The 17,534-nt window shown below is 41.4% G+C and overlaps 1 protein-coding gene across 3 annotated transcripts in view; it reads right to left on the minus strand.

Moving 5' to 3' along the window:
• LOC143857241 (plant intracellular Ras-group-related LRR protein 6-like) overlaps positions 1 to 17,534 on the minus strand; it is a 65,991-nt gene that overhangs the window by 25,474 nt on the left and 22,983 nt on the right. For 2 of the 3 annotated variants that reach the window (XR_013238536.1, XM_077367660.1), the window contains exons 12-16: positions 2,313 to 2,427; positions 2,154 to 2,221; positions 1,091 to 1,164; positions 855 to 992; positions 672 to 776 (exon numbers count right to left, since the gene is read on the minus strand). Coding sequence is in view for 2 of the 3 variants with exons in the window: in XM_077367660.1 (XP_077223775.1) it covers positions 672 to 776; positions 855 to 992; positions 1,091 to 1,164; positions 2,154 to 2,221; positions 2,313 to 2,427 (500 nt within the window). In the remaining variant the exon portion in view is untranslated. The remainder of the gene's footprint in view (positions 1 to 671; positions 777 to 854; positions 993 to 1,090; positions 1,165 to 2,153; positions 2,222 to 2,312; positions 2,428 to 17,534) is intronic. The other variant, XM_077367661.1, reaches the window with a different exon arrangement.

The following is a 17,534-nucleotide window of genomic DNA, read 5'->3' on the forward strand; positions in this document are numbered from 1 at the left end:
CACACATAGCATAAGAGAAAAGGAGAGAATTATTTGAATTTCTCCCAAAAATCTATGAGAATTACACATCACTTTTTTTGACTTTTTTTAACAAAGGCACCCATTCAACCCACATATTTTCAACCCTACCCCTTCCTTTATGCTTTTTAACAAAGGCACCCATTCAATCCACATATTTTCAATCCTACCCCTTCTTTTATGCTTTTTAACAAAGGCACCCATTAAAGCCACATAATTTCAATCCTACCCCCCTCCTTTATGCTTTTTTAATTATGGAAACCTCTATAGATTGGAGGGCTACGATCAGCCTATGGAAATGATTTTACGGGCACAACCTATTGATGTTGTGTTCCATCACATGGACGGTTTGGCTCAACCTATGATGTGATCCGTACAGTTCTTTGTCGGCCCGTGCATCGCATGGGGTTTTTACTAGTATATATATATGTATGTGTGTGTGTGTGTGTGTGTATTTGTGTGTTTGTATGTATGTATGTGTTAGTATATGAAACTAGTGCGTATAAATAAATGTATCTATTGTAAGGAAGTTATTTTGAAGGGTCAGTTCCAGAAGTTCCTCTATGAAAGTTCTTTTAGTGTACTTCGAGAAGGACATTTAAATAATGTTTATAGTACAACTACAATATAATCTAAAAACAAATGTAATTTACCTGTGCCAGAGGATTCTTGTCCAGCTTCAAACATGAAAGATTAAGAAGTGATGCAAAAACTGCACCTGGCCACTCTTTTATCTTGTTGCCAGACAAAAGCAAAGTCTGCATATTTTGGCAGAAATAGAAGACATTCACAAACTATGTCTGTTTTAATAGCATAAAACTAATTTTTTTATTAACCTGGAGTGAGGAACAGGAGGAAAGCTCATCAGGTAGCACTTCAATTGAATTCCTAGAAAGATCGACTTTTACAACATCATTTGATTCCCATACTACTGGTGGAATACTGCTTAAGCCTAACCCGCCTAGAGAAAGTTCCTGCAGAGAAAACATACAGGAGAAATGATCACAAGTGAGCAAGCAGTCAGATAAAGGGAAATTAATTTTTTACAAGAAATAAATAGTGAGAGACAGACCTTTGAAGAGATTGATAATCGAGATGCCATGGCAATCTGATCATCATTCATGGCAGTGGTAGCAGATCCAGACACTGCACAAGAAAACCTACTTTTATAATTTATAACAAAACATAGTGTTTAATTATCAATGATAAGAACCAATTTAAAAAAAATATGGATCTGGAACGGAAACCAGACTTTCAGTTTCTAAGTTAAACTTGGCTGATCCAATGAAAAAGTTGATATTGTAAATGACGTCAAATGAATCAATTGACGAATTGCCCCTTTTTTAACGGCAAAATGTATTTTTTGTCAGAAGTGGGATTTGAACCCACGCCCTCTGAATTGTCCGTTTTCTAAAAAAAAGGAATTTCAAAGAGATGAGGACTGGTTATTCACATTTCATTTGATGGTCAGGAGCAAATTGAAACTAAGCAATGGTAATTCTAAAGATCCCTTGAAAGATATATCTTGTGTCCGGTAATGCATGGTCTAACTCTGCAAGAACTTCAAATCATTCTCTTCAAGCTCATCTTCTTTACGATAAATGATCTGCTTGCCCCGAAATGACCTGGCCCAAAGCCTTCCCCACAAATATATTGGAAATGATACATTGGGATGGATGTAAAGCTAAGCAAATTGCTCATGCTCCATAGCGTAGCGATTCATACTACCAGAAAGTGTCGCGAACCGGCAGACAATAGAGAGTCAAGTCAGCCGATAGGCGCAAGCAAGCATAGCGTAGCACATAGAGTTGCCCCTACCCACCGACTTGGACTATAAGAAGTCGGAATGTAAATCCAGCATGCAGGGCGGGTAATCTGAATTTATCAGAGTTGGGGCCCATATAACATAAATAAGATGAGGCTCTGAAGCAAAAGGCAATGGATAGGCCATTTGAATGTTCCTATTTCGTTTTGGGCACTGAATGCCGGCACATTGATCACAGCAACCACACTAAATCAAATGTTTGAAGTAAGCAAGCTCCATAGAGATACAATATATGGGAAAGTAATTATAAGTTACAAAAATTAATTACTAGATGCAAAAATACAGTAATCAGTATGCGGAATCAGCTTACCTTCATCAGCTGAGACTTTACTTTGCAGATGCTTCAACAAAGTGGCTGTAGGTCCGTTTACCAATGAGCTGTGATAAAAAAATTCAGTCAACTAAAACATCCAGACCTAGAACCCAAAGTAATGATCAAGCACTGAGAGATGCAAGTTCCACTTCACACCTTCGAAGAGTCCGCAAAGGATTGCCAGTAAGCAAAAGCTTCCTAAGCGTAGTCATCGTGCCTAGAACATGATTGAAATGTTCATCCCAACATGTGAAAATCACGTAAACTTGTCCTTTCGAAATAAAGAATTCTTCATTATCATAACCATGAAAAAATCATCATAGTCATCCAAACATTTGTAAAAGATTAAGGACGGACACTACCAAGCTAGTAATTCCATGAGGCAAAACCAAATAAGTAGACTATAAGTGGGTGAACTGAAAGGTTCTTTTTTTTTTTTTTTGAAAGATGACATTTTCCATAAATATTGAAAGAGCATTCGGGAACAACAGTCCCAACCTGCTTTTACAAGATATTAGTTGGATACCGGGCATTCCCGGGCTAGTACAAGAAGAAAAGAGTAAAATGTGTCCTTCCAAGGATCAGGCCTACACTACCCTTCCCTAATGAACAAGACTAATTACAAATATGATACTAATTTGAAATCCTCCCTATTAGCTCCCGCCTTAGCAAGGCTGTCAGCCACCTCATTCGTCGATCGCTTGCGGTGTTCAATTCTCGGCTTGACTACCCGCATCAGATCCAGTATTTCCGCAACAGCGTCCTGCAATTTCCAAGGACCTTTTGATGTTTCAGACGCCCAAGCTACCTCGTTTGAGGAGTCTCCTTCCACTATCAGGGGACGTTGGTCGTGTTCGAAGGCCCACCGCATGCCAAAAAGTAAGGCTCTAACTTCCGCCTCATTAGCATCACATATACCATACGGTTCCAAGTACGTCATAATCATCGTCCCAGATGTTCCATACTATGGCATAGGGGATTGTTGCCCAGAGATTTCGACCCATGTCACCGAAAGGCCCTGAGCGCCATCCGAGGAGAAGAGAGTTAATAGATTCAGGGCAAACCCAAGAAATCCCAAAAGCTCCAAATGTTCTTATCCATAAATAGTATGTGAATGGGCAATGCAGCATGAGATGATGCAAAGTTTCCTCATCTCGGTGGCAGAGAACGCACGTACTCACTAGACTGAAATGTCTTTTCTTTAACTGATCACAGGTGTTGATTTTTCGGTGTATCAGAGTCCACCCAAAAGCCACCACCCTCGGGGGGGGGCTAGGAATATCCAAATAAGCCTCACCGGAGATTGTTGTCCCGCGTTTAAAAGCGTAAAGAAAGATTTGGCGGTGAAATCCCCATTAGACGTCGGGATCCAAATTCGTTCATCTTCCTTGAATTGGGAACAATATGTCGATTCTATGACCGATAGGAGTCTCTGCAAATCATGGATCTCCTCATCCTTGAAATTCCGACGCAAATGGATATCCCAAGCATAGTAGTGATTGAGCACACCATTGATCCAGCCAAAATCATACATTAGTTCCTTTTCCCACTTTGAAGCGAATTGCTTGTTCGAAGTCTTCTTTAACGGAGCATATTGATTTCCAAGCTCCTGATCCCTTCCTCTCGATGGCTTTTTGATGTTCCAATCCCCCCATACGAATCCATATTTCAATCCAGTGACCCGATGCCATAGAGCCGATTTCTCGATACCGTACCTCCAAAGCCATTTTCCAAGTAACGATTTATTCCGCAATCTGATCTTGCCAATACCCAGGCCCCCATTCAGCTTAGACTGTGTGACTTTCTCCCAGCTAATTAGATGCCATACTTTCTTTGAATTACCATCTCCGTCCCATAGGAAATTCCTCTACAATCTTTCGATTGCCAATGCTACCTTGACCGGGATTTTGAACAAAGACATGAAGTATACCGGCATGTTGGATATTGCCGCTTTTTATTAATGTTATTCTCCGCCCAAGAGAGATGTATTTCTTCTTCCAAGTTGCAAGTTTCCTTTCAATTCTTTCTACTACCGGGTCCCATTGGGCAGCCGATGGAACACCGAAGCCTAAGCGTAGGAATAGTTAGGAAACAGGAAACGTCCCAGCAGAACACCTAATCGACATTGCCAATCTTTGCACCTCTGTCTGATCCAAATTAATTCCCAGAAGCATGCTTTTGTTGAAGTTGATTTTAAGGCCCGAAGTAACCTCAAACCACTTGAATATCTTCATAATATCAGGAATGGCCTAAGGGGTGTTTTGAAGGAAAACTAGTGTGTCGTCCGCGAATTGAAAGCAGATGATTTCTTTCACCTGAAGGTCCAGCTTGTAGTCCCCCAACAAGACCCATTATGTTCGCTTTTGTCAACATCAGACCAAGGGCCTCAACCACCATTATGAACAGGTACGGGGCCAATGGGTCTCCTTGACGGATACCCCTTGATGCTTTAAAGAACTTTTCCGCTAAGCCATTGATAATTATTGAGAAAGAGTTAGATGCTATAAGCCCTCTAACCCAAGGAAGCAGAATTCGCACTTGAAGGTGGGGATTCGCGATTCCCCGAACCGCGAATCTGAATCGTGATTCGATTCGATTCCCAGATTCTGGGGAATCCCGAATCGATTCCATTGGACTCGCGAATCCTAAATTGGGAATCGCGATTCTGTTTCCACCGGAATCACGATTCTGGAATTGTAAATACGCGTTTTATGAAAATAAAATCTGCGGTTTTTATTCGTATGGATTCGGGAATCACATAACTTAAAACCGCGATTCCCATTTCATTAAATCCATTTTTTTAGTAATGGGAATCGCGAATCCCAACTTTTGATGGGAAATTACATTTATGGTCATTTTTTAACAGTAAGGGGGGTATTTTGAGTGGGGTTTTTTTTGTAATTTCATTTTAAAAGCTAATAAAAGTCAAAATCCTAAAAATAAAGGAAAAAACCAACTTTTCTTCTTCTCCTCCTCCTCACTGCCGCCCCTCTCTCACTCCCCTTCTCCTCTCTCACTGCTGCCCCGTGATTCCCGCCGGCAAAGAAGAAGAAGAAGAAAGAAGAAGAAGAAGAAGAAGAAGAAGAAGAAGAAAAGCCGAAAAGGTATGTATTTGATATTTTTTCCTTTTTTTAAAAAAAAAACTAAAAAAGGGATGGGTTTTCTCATTTCTGTGTGGGAATGGTTTCTGTGAGAAACCATTCTCACACAGTTTCTATGAAATTGTCGGTTTTTTTTAATGGCACTCCTCACTTTATTAAAAAGTATGGCATGGCCCGCACCATAGGATAATCCAAACCGTCCGATCTATAGAAGGTTAGGATCAACCCTCTATGGATCCAAACCGTCCGATGGGCCACGGCCTAAAAAGGTTTTTGCCCCAAAATTAATTTACATAGGTTGATCCTAACCCTCCGATCTATAGAGGGTTAGGATCAACACTCAAACATTCAGATCGGAGGGTTAGGATCAATTTTATGGAAATGATTTTTGGGGCCCAACCTATTTAGGCCGTGGCCCATCTAATGGACAGTTTGGATCATCCTGTAGTGTAGGCCATACCATACTTTTAAATTTTTAATAAAGTGAGGAGTGCCCGCATCAAAATAAAGTAGTGCTTTTGGGTTGGCTACCATGTTTGGGTTTTGGCCGTGGCCCATCAAAATACATTTGGGTTTGGCAGTGGCTTTTGGCTACTAGTACTACCATGTTTTAATATTGCACAACTGACTGACTGAGTGATTTTTTCAAAAGTACAGTGGAGCCCACTTGATAGGATGATCCAAACCATTCATTTGGTTTGGACTTTGGACTTTGGAACTATACTTGGCTCATCCTAAGAAGTTGCCCCACTGTCCTTTTTGAAAAAAACTATACTTGCCTAAATAGGGGGCTGATGGATGATCTTGTTAGTGGCACTAAAGGTGTTGCAAATTGATATTCCTTAGATGAGATGTGAATTTTGATTCCAAAAATGTTTACTGATTCAAAATTACATTTAGGAATTTTAGAATTTGAAAATTGAGTTTGAGTTCAAAATTGAATATTATTTAGATTGAATGAGCTGATTGTACCATTGTGCAAAAATATTTTTATCAAATATTGTTTATGATTGAATGTGCTGAATTGCTGATTTTTTGTCTCCAACTCAAATTGAATGTGCTGAATTGCTGATTGTAGCATTGTAGTTGTACAAAGTACAAACTCAATTTGTCTCTAACTTACGGTGGGCCTATCTTATTAGCTTATCTTTTGAGCTAATAAGATATATTGTTTATCATTTGTCATTTGATAATAGTACGACTGTACGAGACTACATACGAGCCTACGTGGGGCCTTTACGAGTGATGGCGAGCGGAATGGCTGAAGTCTCCAACAATGGTTTGCTGGCATGGATCCATGGGTTGCATCAAGTGGAAGGAGTTAATCTTGGCACGGTGGGTCTATGCAGCTTACGCAATATTGCCACTATCTGTGTTGATTGGGGTTTGATTCGTGCCGCAATCAGTTGTTGGGATCTAGATTTGCATGTGTTTCATTTTGGAATGCAAGAGCTTTGTCCGACTCATGAAGATATTTGCATGATGCTCCGCATTTCTCCTGATGGTCCCATGTTCAAGCCTTCCTTTAAGGAAGGCTATGATAAGGCATTGAGCCGTCTGATTGGCGTGCCACAGAAGTCCCTAGGTCACTACCGTCAGGCAAGTAGTTACTTTGTGCATAAGCTAGTACAAGTCTTTTCACCAAGTAGAGAACTGGATATGGAGTATCGCCGTTGCCGTGAAAATGCATTAGCATTATGTGCTTATCCAATGTTTCTCTTTCCGGGCCGATTAGAGTCATCAGACTTGATTCCATTATATTTTGTAGACTTGGTTGATCAAGTTCGCCAAGGTGCAAATCTAGCTCCTACTGTCTTAGCGGAACTTTTTGATAGCCTAGATAGTGCTCGCCGATCTACTGGATCTGAGTCTGACTTCTCGGGAAGTTCCGTCATTCTTTATGTAAGTATTGGATGATTTATTAAAAATGCTTGAATGATGTACTTAGTTATGGGTAATTATTATTTCTAACTTTTTTTTATTTAGGTTTGGCTAGTGGAGAGATTACGGATTTTGGCTCCACCACCTTTGCCAAGACGAGCCTGAACGAGGAGTTTTAATACTCGGGAGGTGTTGGTTTCATTCGATGATCGCGACAGTTGGGCTATATGGCTTGAGGGTCGCGAAAGTAAGGACATTGAGTGGACTCTCCCATGGGTTCCCATTTCCTCTGCAGTCCTCGAGACTTCTGGTCAGAAGTGCGTTCGGATAATGGGGTTCCAGAGCACTTCCTTTTACTCGCCTCTGCGGATCCTCCGACAGTACTTTGGACCCCAACATCACATAGCGATGATGGATGTTTCGGTACCGGATTCCATTCGCCCTCAATCCTTGAAGATGAGGACAGTGAATGCGATTGATAGAGACTGGAATCGGCGAACCATCGTTGTCGTTCAGAACAACCCCACCTCTGGAGAGGTGAACAATTATTTTTGGGAATGGTATGGGACTGGTGAGGCAAGTGGTGCTCCTGAGTCAAATGCTGCTTCTAGGAGCAGTGCAAGGGGGTGATTTATTTGTATTTTGATGATGTATTTTGCTGAACGGGTAACAAATCTATGTAATAGTTAATTAGTTTATTACTATTTTGTATTCTCAAATAGGGCTTATGTAATGGTAGTTAACTTTATTGGATATAAATCCAATGGATTCGACACTGCGCCACGGGAAACCCAACCCTGACCCTACCCCTGCAAAATAGTGAATACCCTCGGGAATTCCCACGTAAGACGGTCTGTTGGATATAAATCCAATGGATTCGACACTGCGCCACGAGAAACCCAACCCTGACCCTATCCCTGTAAAATAGTGAATACCCTCGGAATTCCCAGGTAAGACGTTCTGTTGGATATAAATCCAATGGATTCGACACTGCGCCACGGGAAACCCAACCCTGACCCTACCCCTGCAAAATAGTGAATACCCTCGGGAATTCCCACGTAAGACGGTCAGTTGGATATAAATCCAATGGATTCGACACTGCACCACGGGAAACCCAACCCTGACCCTACCCCTGCAAAATAGTGAATACTCTCGGGAATTCCCATGGAAACCCAACCCTGAGCCTACCGCTGCATACCCTTGCATGCATGCATGTAAGACACTCACAGTAGAAAATAACTATCATACTATTCAAATATTTTACAATTTCATTTTGTCAGAGGCAATTGAGGAAAGATGGACGAGACTGTCGACCAAGAATTTCTAGGCCAAGGTGTAGGTGATGATGACATAGTTTTTGAAGGGGACCTAGAATACAACTATGATGAAGAATATGTAGAAGAAGATTATGACGAGGACATAGTGTTGGGTCCGAACGCAAGGTCAGCGACAGTTTTATGGTCACATGTAGTCAAAGGAAAGAAAAGCTAGCAAAGGACATGGGGGAACCAAAAAGTGGAAATGTAAGCACTGTAAGAAGGTTTACACTGGGACTTATACAAGGGTGAACGCACACCTTGTGAAAGCACCAAGAGGTCAAGGTCAAGGAATAGCATATTGCAATGCAGTTGCAAAAGACAAACAATTACAAGAGCACATCAGAAGCCAAGTCCAAAGAGCGGAGAATTTACCTGGGAGACTGCCACTGAAGAAATCACGATTAGACATGCTTGCCAAGTCTTCCAGCTCTGCTGCGACTTCTTCAAGTAAGGTTGGTGAATCACCAATTGGCAAGTCTTTTAGAGCAAAGGATAGAGACGATGTTGATCATAAAGTGCTACGATTTTTGGCCGCCAATGGGATTCCCTTTAACGTCCTCCGATCTCCATATTTTCAAGAGATGATAACTGCCGCCAATTTTGTGCCTGAATACAAGTTGCCCTCTTATGAGAAAGCAAGAACAACTTTATTGGACCATGAGAAAGAGAATGTAACAAGAGATCTAGGTGTCCTGAGAGAAAAATGGCCTGAACATGGGCTTTCTATTGTCTCTGATGGATGGACAAACGTGAAGAACAAAGCCCTGATTAATGTACTGGCATCGAATATGTTCGGTTCAATGTTTCTCTATGCGCACGACTTCTCTGCCGTCGAGAAATCAGGGAAAAACATTGCAAAGTTTTTGTTTGATGCCATTCAAGAAGTAGGGCCTCTTAATGTTGTGCAAGTGCTAACAGATAATGCAGCCAATTGCAAGCTTGCTGGGACAGAAGTTAATAAAGTTTTTCCCCACATATTTTGGTCTCCTTGTGTGGTTCACACATTAAATTTGATATTCAAAGACTTGACCAAGCATAACCACCTAGGTTGGATTGGAGAGACTTACCGTTCCTGCAAGGATGTCGTCAAATATATTACCAATCATTCACAAGCTCTTGCTATATTTAGAAGCAATTCGAAGTTTGAGTTGCTGAAAGTTGCGAAGACTAGATTTGCAACTCATTATACTACACTTAAGAGACTTCTCGATGTAAGGGAGGCATTGCAGATGACAGTATTAACAGATTCTTGGAAAGATTGGTTGAATGCTTGCACCGACAAAGTGATGATAGAGAGAGGCGAGATGACAACTACTTGTGTAGTCTCTGATGAATTTTGGACGAACATAAAATTAGCATTATTAATTACGAAGCCCATCTATAAAATGATTAAGTTCACTAACCAGGAAGGTTGTCTGATATCAGAAGTGTACGAAGGCATGGACAATATGTTAGGACAAATAAAAGATAACTTGAAAGATGTGCCTGACATGTACAAGAATATTCATGGTATTGTGGTGGGACGATGGGGGAAGATGACTATTCGAATGCATGCCTTGGCTCATGTACTCACTCCAAAATATTATGGCCCTGCATATCTCAATATTCCAGCACCAGGCGGTGGTAAACGAATCACCCCAGGTATGTAATTGCTTCTCATATTGTGAATTTTCATAATGTAATTGTATTTATCTCATAGTTATAAATTTCGTTTCGTTTCGTCCGAAATGGACGAAACATTTCGTTTTCAGAACGAAAACGAAACGAAATCTGCAAAATTTCGTTTCGTCCGAAATTTCGGTCAATTTCGTTCGAAATTGACGGAAATTCCGGATTTCGGACGAAATGGACGAAATTTTGAATTTCGTCCGAAATTCAAAATAACGGCTAATTTGATTGGATTTTGCAGAATTTACGACAATGCCCCTGGAACGGCTCTTTTTGGTTTTAACCTCAAAATGTGACCGTTTATAGCTGTAGGGAAGGGTATTTTAGTCATTTTTAAATGCACAATCAATTAAAAACTCTATAAATAGCCTTTTCCCTATCTTCTTATCCTCCACCTTCACATAAGTGATTTTCTTTCTTTCTCTCCTTCTTTCTCTACTTTCACTTACATTATCTATTCTACAAAATTTCCTACAAGTCTACCCTCTTCTTCAACTCAATCCAAATCTATTTTGGAGCAAAGGGAAGGCATACATTCAACTTACCACTACAAGAAGTCAAGAACTATTTCCAAAGGCTTATTTCAAGTGAGTGAAGGCTAATTTTTTCTTCTTCTTTTCATCTCAAGTTCAACCTCAAGGTTCTCTTTATTTCTTTCCATTTCTTTTCTTTTATTTCTTACTTCATTTGTCCCCTTCTACTTCATTTTTTGTAATTTGTTTCAATTTTCTTTCTTCTAATTCATTTTTCCCCTTCTTCTACTTCATTTCAGAATGAGTGGGTCGGGCTCGGGACGTTCTGCAGGAGCATCCTCTATTGGTTCGGCACTCGCTAGATCGGATGACCCGGCATGGGCTTACGGTACATTGGTTCCGGGTCAAAAAAATAAAGTAACTTGCATATTCTGTGGCAAAGTCATATCGGGTGGAGGTATAACTCGCTTGAAAGAACATTTAGCGGTTGTTCCTGGTGAAGTAGCATCATGCAAAAAAGTGACTGAAGATGTAAAATATCGAATGAAGCAACTTTTAGATGCAAAGAGAAAAGAAAAGGGCTAGGATGAGCCTATCCAGAGCAGAGGTTGGAGATTTTTATGGCACACCAGATGAAGAAGAAGAGCGGGATGAAGAAGACATTGGCACACAATTTCCTAAACGAAGAGGTAAGGAAGTTCTTATAGAACCGAGTGGTACAAAAAGGAAGAAGAAGGGAATCACAGGAGGGATCAGGAATTTCTTTGCAGCACGAACAACCCCTGGAGCCCAGCCAAGCATTAAAAGTGCTTTGGCTACTAAAGAAACAATGGATAGAGCAGACATGGCGGTTGGCATACGTTGCCAATTCACCTTTCTGACAACCTATGTTTGATGTTGTGAATGCCGTGGGTTCGGGTTATAAGGCACCTACTTATCATGTTTCAAGGGGTCCCATTTTGAAGAATACAGTGGATGAGGTAAACAACTACTTGGAGGAGATTAAGATGTCATGGAGATACACTGGCTGTAGCATTATGGCAGATGGATGGACAGACACCAAACAACGTTCCCTAATCAACTGACAGTGAGCCAAGTTACAAAGCTGCTGGGAAAAGACTAGAAGCCGCGTTTGGTACATTCTTCTGGACTCCGTGCGCAGCTCATTGCTTAGATCTCATCTTGGAGCATCTATGCAAACCGACTGTATTTCCTCACATAGCAACCACAATTGAGAGGGCTCGGACGATTACAAAGTTCATCTACAACCATGGAAGCCTCTTGAATTTGATGAGGAAGAAGTTCACAGGTGGGAAGGAGTTGTGCCGCCCTGCTGCAACCAGATTTGCTACCAATTTCATTAGCATACAAAGTCTGGTGTTGAATCGGAAAGCACTTCAGCAGATGTTTGTGTCTGATGAGTATAGTACTAGTAGGTTTGTCCAACACCCACTGAGTGAAGGGGTAGTTAGTACTGTGTTGGGTAAATCTTTTTGGGACCAATGCAAGTACATTCTAAACATCAGTGAGCCTTTAGTGAGAGTGCTGCGTTTGGTAGATCGGCAGGACAAACCGGCGATGGGTTACCTATATGAGGCCATGGATAAGGCCAAAGAGAACATCAAGGAGAGGTTAAAGAGAAAATCATATTACAATCCCATCTGGAGGATCATCGACCAAAGATGGGATAGGCAACTCCACAGTCCCCTCCATGCAGCAGGATATTTTCTTAACCCTGCTCTATTTTTCACTCCTACATTCTCTAGGCACAGTGAAGTAACCAGAGGCTTGTTGGCATGCATCACTCGACTGATACCTGATGAAGGTACACAAGACCTCATCACCAATCAGATTGAGGATTATCGAGAGGCTAAGGGTATGTTTGGAATGAAGCTTGCAATCCGCAACCGAACGAAGTTGGGACCAGGTATATTTGAGTTGTTTGTTTAATTAAGTATAATTCATTTTAACTTTCAGTTTCTCAACAAATAATGCTTTACTATTTGTTACTTTACAGTTGCATGGTGGAATCAATTCGAAGGTGACGTGGAAGAATTACAGACCTTTGCGATCAGAATCCTCAGTCAGACCTGCAGTGCGACTGGATGTGAAACGAATTGGAGCACCTTCTAACACATTCTCTGCAAAGAGAAATAGGTTGGAGCACCAGAGATTAGATGACTTGGTGTTTGTCCATTACAATCTTAAGTTTCGAGAAAGGTATACAACGTAATATAATGTTTTCAACTCTCACCTCATCACTTTAAGCTTTTAAGTTTAACCTTTGACATTAAACTTAATGTTTTCCTTTTCAGGGACTTGTTGAGGAAATCATCTACCACTAGTGACCCTTTGAGCATAGACCCATCTGGATGTCATGATGGATTGGGTTGCAGAAGAAGAAGATGTCATATTCACGCCGGAAGACATTGGGTGGGAAAATCTTGAAGCACCTACTGCTGTGGTTGGGGCCGGGGACGACGACGACGACTTTCTCATGCCTCTTGAAGAAGATGTCCCTACTGGTGGTCCAGGTGGTGATGACGGCGGCAACGACGACGACGAAGAAGACATTGAGTATGATCATCCGGGTTATGATAACTGAGAGTTGTTGCTACTAGCTATTGTCTATGTTTCACTTTCATGTATCTCTTTTTTTTTATGTTTTTCTAAGTATCAGACTATCAGTTGGACTTGTGCAAGACTTTATGTGTTTAAGTAATGAATATGCCTTTTGGGACACATATTTTGGACTATTTATTAGTTTTTCATCTTTTTCTATTGATTTTTTATTTTTTTGGATTTTTCTCATATTTTTTAATATTTTTTTTTGTGAACGAAAAGTTTCGACCGAAATGCACCGAAATCCCACCGAAATTCCGTTTCGGTGGCCAAAACGAAATGGCGACCGAAACGGAATTTACAACTAAGATTTATCTTCATTTATGTTACCAACTGATCGATTATTCAATTTTATTTTCAGATAAAGACCCTGAAATCATGGATGCTGTATATGAAGCCATTAAGGATCTCTCCCCTGATGATGAGATGAGTGGTACGATTAGACGTCAGTTATATGATTTCATAGGAAGGGTTGGAAGGTTTTCCAATAAATTTGCCAGGGAGGATGCGAAAGATCCCAATGTGTGTGTGACCAAATGGTGGAACTTTCATGGAAGTCATGTACCAGAGTTACAGTCAGTGGCCATCAAAATTCTCTCACAGCCTATCATCACATCTTCTGCAGAGAGAGTATGGAGCACGTATAGCTTCATTCACAATGTAAAGCGTAACCGCTTAAATTCACATCGTGCTGATACCCTTATGTACATCCACTCAAATCTTCGACTCCTATCCAGGTTTAAGTTTGTTTCGTTTTTGCATGTAATAATTGTTTTTCATTACTTATGTCAAATTATTTATTTAATTTGGAATCTATTATTTAGATATAATGCGGCTGCATACAAAGGACCAAATAGAAAATGGGACATCAACCCAGAGCTCTCGGTTATGGATGACTCCTCTATCAGAATTGAGGATATGCGATGGCAGGATCTTGATGATGATTTCCTTAGACCTTCTACATTTCGTGCGTCATCTCAGTCATTACCTTCAAGTCCTTCACTCACTATTCGTGATTTAGACGACAATGACGAAGCTGCAGGATCTGGGACTCCAAGAGTGGTCAGTAGCTCGGAACTTGAAATTGGACGACCATCCAACACTCAAGGTTGTATTACTAGTTTCCTGGGTCGTGGAGAACGTACAAGGGGAGGTACAAAATCTTTAACACTTTCAATTTTCCAGTGAAGATATTAGTCTTATAAATATTAATTCATTTATTTAAACTTTTCCTTTACAGAAAATGTAGAAGGAAGAGGACGAACTGATCATATTTATTCGAAGGGAATGAGAAAAGCCCAACTTTATTTCTTTTTATTTGGAAATACTGGAGAAATTCTGTAATAATTTTGATATTTCGCTTTTTGGAAACTGAATTTTTTGTTTAATGGTGGAGTCCTGAGCCTCCTGGCTCCTGAATGAAAAACTGTTATAATTTGATTAATTTCGGTATTTGGAGAATCATGTTTATATTTAATGGTATACAGTTGAATGCTTAGATTTTGATTTTCAGGTATTTTTCCTTAAATTTTATCTTTTATTAATTTTTTATCGCTCTCCGACCACTCCCCGACGAATCCCCGGCGAATCCCCTGCGAAAAATCGAATCCCGCTCCCAACCATCCTTGGAACCTTCGAATCCCGCTTTCGAATCCCGAATCGAATCCCGTTTTCGAATCCCGCCCTGGCAACCTTGCTCTAACCCACTTCCTCCACTTTGGACCGAATCCCAGTCTACATGATCATACGCCTTTTCTATGTCAATTTTTAATACGAGACCCGAGCGCCCACTTCTTTTCACTAAGTCGATGAGTTTATTGGCAATTAGAACACCATCCAAGATTTGCCTCGATTCAACAAAGGCCCCCTGGAATTGTAATGTAATATCCCTCATGAGATTTTTCACTCTTCTTGCAAGTAGCTTGGCCACGATTTTGGGGACACTATGCATAAGGCTGATTGGGCGAAAGTCCATGATCCCAATGACCCCTTCCTTTTTTGGGATTATGGGATTAGAGCAATGAAAGTTGCCTTTGCAGCTTCTTTAATGATACCCCTCTGCTGGAACTCCTGGAAGAAAGCCATAGTGTCCCCTTTAAGAGTGCTCCAAAAACGCTGAAAAAAAGCCATGGGGAAGCCATCCGGGCCCGGAGCCTTATCCCCAGCCATTGAAAATATGGCTTGTTCAACTTCTTCCTCTGTGAAGTTTCGATGCAAATTGGCTCTCTGACTGAGTGAAATTCGTTTGAATTGAACGCCCTCCACCTTAAGACGCCACTCCACTGATCTGGAATAAAGCCCCGAATAAAATTCTACAATTTTGGCTTTAATAAGATTTGGGTCGTCGATTATTGAATCTCCATACTTTAAGTAGTTAATCAAATTGATTCTCCTTCGAGAGTTGGCTGTACGGTGAAAAAACTTTGAGTTCATGTCCCCTGCCTTAAGCCACAGAGCGCGTGATTTTTGCCTCCATCGAATTTCTTCTCTTCGCAGGATCATCTCGTTTTCATTCAATAATTCCAGGCGGTCCAATTGATCCTCCTCTGACAAAGGGCCTTCCTCCTCCCTGCTTTCCAAAGACGCTAAACTGTTGGAGATCACCTCTCTCCTCTGTGTAGTTTCTTCGTCAATAACCTTTTGCCATTCTTTGATTTTGGATTTGAGGCCCTTCAATTTCTAGCACAGAATATATCCTTTCCAACCGCTGATCTCGATTTCTTCCCACCATAACTTGACCTTTTCCTCAAACCCTAGTACCTCCAGCAGGTCTAAATCAAACTTGAATGGCCGGGGCCCCCCGAGAAATTTGAAAGTTCCAATATGATTGCATTATGGTCGAACTCGGATCTTGGGAGCGCCGTCTGAGAAATTAGGGGGAAACATTCCTCCCATTCTCGGGTGAGGAGGACACGATCAATTGACAATACCAGACGTTCTTGGTTATTGGACTAGGTAAACCTCGCCCCATTTAATGGGATGTCTAGCAATTCATGGGTTTGAATGAAATTCGAGAAATTTCTCATTTTGGTTGTAATTCTTGTAGTTGTACTCTTTTCTTATGGAAATCTGATCGTATTGAAGTCTCTACCAATTATCCACGGGCCCTGCCAAGAGTCTCAGATGTTGTTCAAATCTTGCCAGAGCTCTCTTCTCTCTGAGGCTCTAACTGGTCCATACACGATCGTAAGCAACCATTTCTCATTCCAGTCAGTAGAGTAGAAAATAATCGAAATCGAAAATCTCCCCACCCTGACCTCCTCTCGTCGAAATCTACCTTCTCTCCAAATTACTACAATTCCCCCTGCTGTACCCACCGCATCCTTTGCAACCCATTCTAGCTAGTTCCTGCCCCATGTCTTGTTGATGGTGACGTCAGTTACCCCCACCCCCATTAACTTGGACTCGATGATGGCCACCAAGTCTAACCGACCTTGGGAGATGAAGTTCTTCATCGCACGAAATTTTATGTCTTCCCTTAATCCCCTAATGTTCCAGTGGCCTATCTTCATTGGGAGTGGCGATGAGTATTCCCAGGGCTTCAACTTCTCCTCAGGCAAGAATCCCTCGCCGGCCTTAGACCCGCCTCTCTAAGGCAAGGAGGAATCCTATAAGGTTCCCATGCAAAATGAGGATTGTCTTCAGAGAAAAGATGTTTGGACTGATTATTTTGGCTTGCAGAGAAACCGTTAAGGCATTTCTCACCCAGAACGTGACTAAGAGTTGTCGTCTTCTTTTGCGGGCCCCGTCAATAGTTTCTTCCCTTTGCAATCCTTCCTGAGTGATCAGATTGCTTCAATCCTTGTTTTAGGATACTCAGGGCTCGGCAGACTTTTTTTTGTAGTCTTGCCGGTACGAAGGGCGGAATGGTCTTTTTCCGTTGAGTAGCTTTATCTCTGGAATCAGTACACATCTCAGCGATGATGTCCCGTCTTGTCACTTTCCCAGCTGGGCCTAACGAAAGCCTTTGAAATTTGAATTTTGAAAACTCCGTCTGAACCCCTGAATGATGATTAAGATCAATATCACCCGAAATCCGAGCACGTGGCTGCCACGTTGCAATAGGTACAACGGTCTTCTTTCTAGCGTCTGCTGGATCACTGGAATGAGCCGAACAAGGCACCGGCATCTTCCCCTTATTCATTCCGGCAATGGCTTGCACCGGAACAAACTCCTCCCCACTCCGTTTCATATCCCAACCCATCTTCATAGATTGGACACGAGTGGATGTTTCTTGCCCTGGGGTCCGAGGATCTGCAACATCCTCTTCGAAAATCGCCGGCTGGGGATCAATAGCTTCAACCCCTATTTTGA

The sequence above is a fragment of the Tasmannia lanceolata genome, unplaced genomic scaffold (assembly GCF_043159265.1).
Source record: "Tasmannia lanceolata isolate RefF3 unplaced genomic scaffold, GAP_Taslan_0.1 ptg000024l, whole genome shotgun sequence".
In the NCBI taxonomy this organism is placed as follows: Eukaryota; Viridiplantae; Streptophyta; class Magnoliopsida; order Canellales; family Winteraceae; genus Tasmannia; species Tasmannia lanceolata.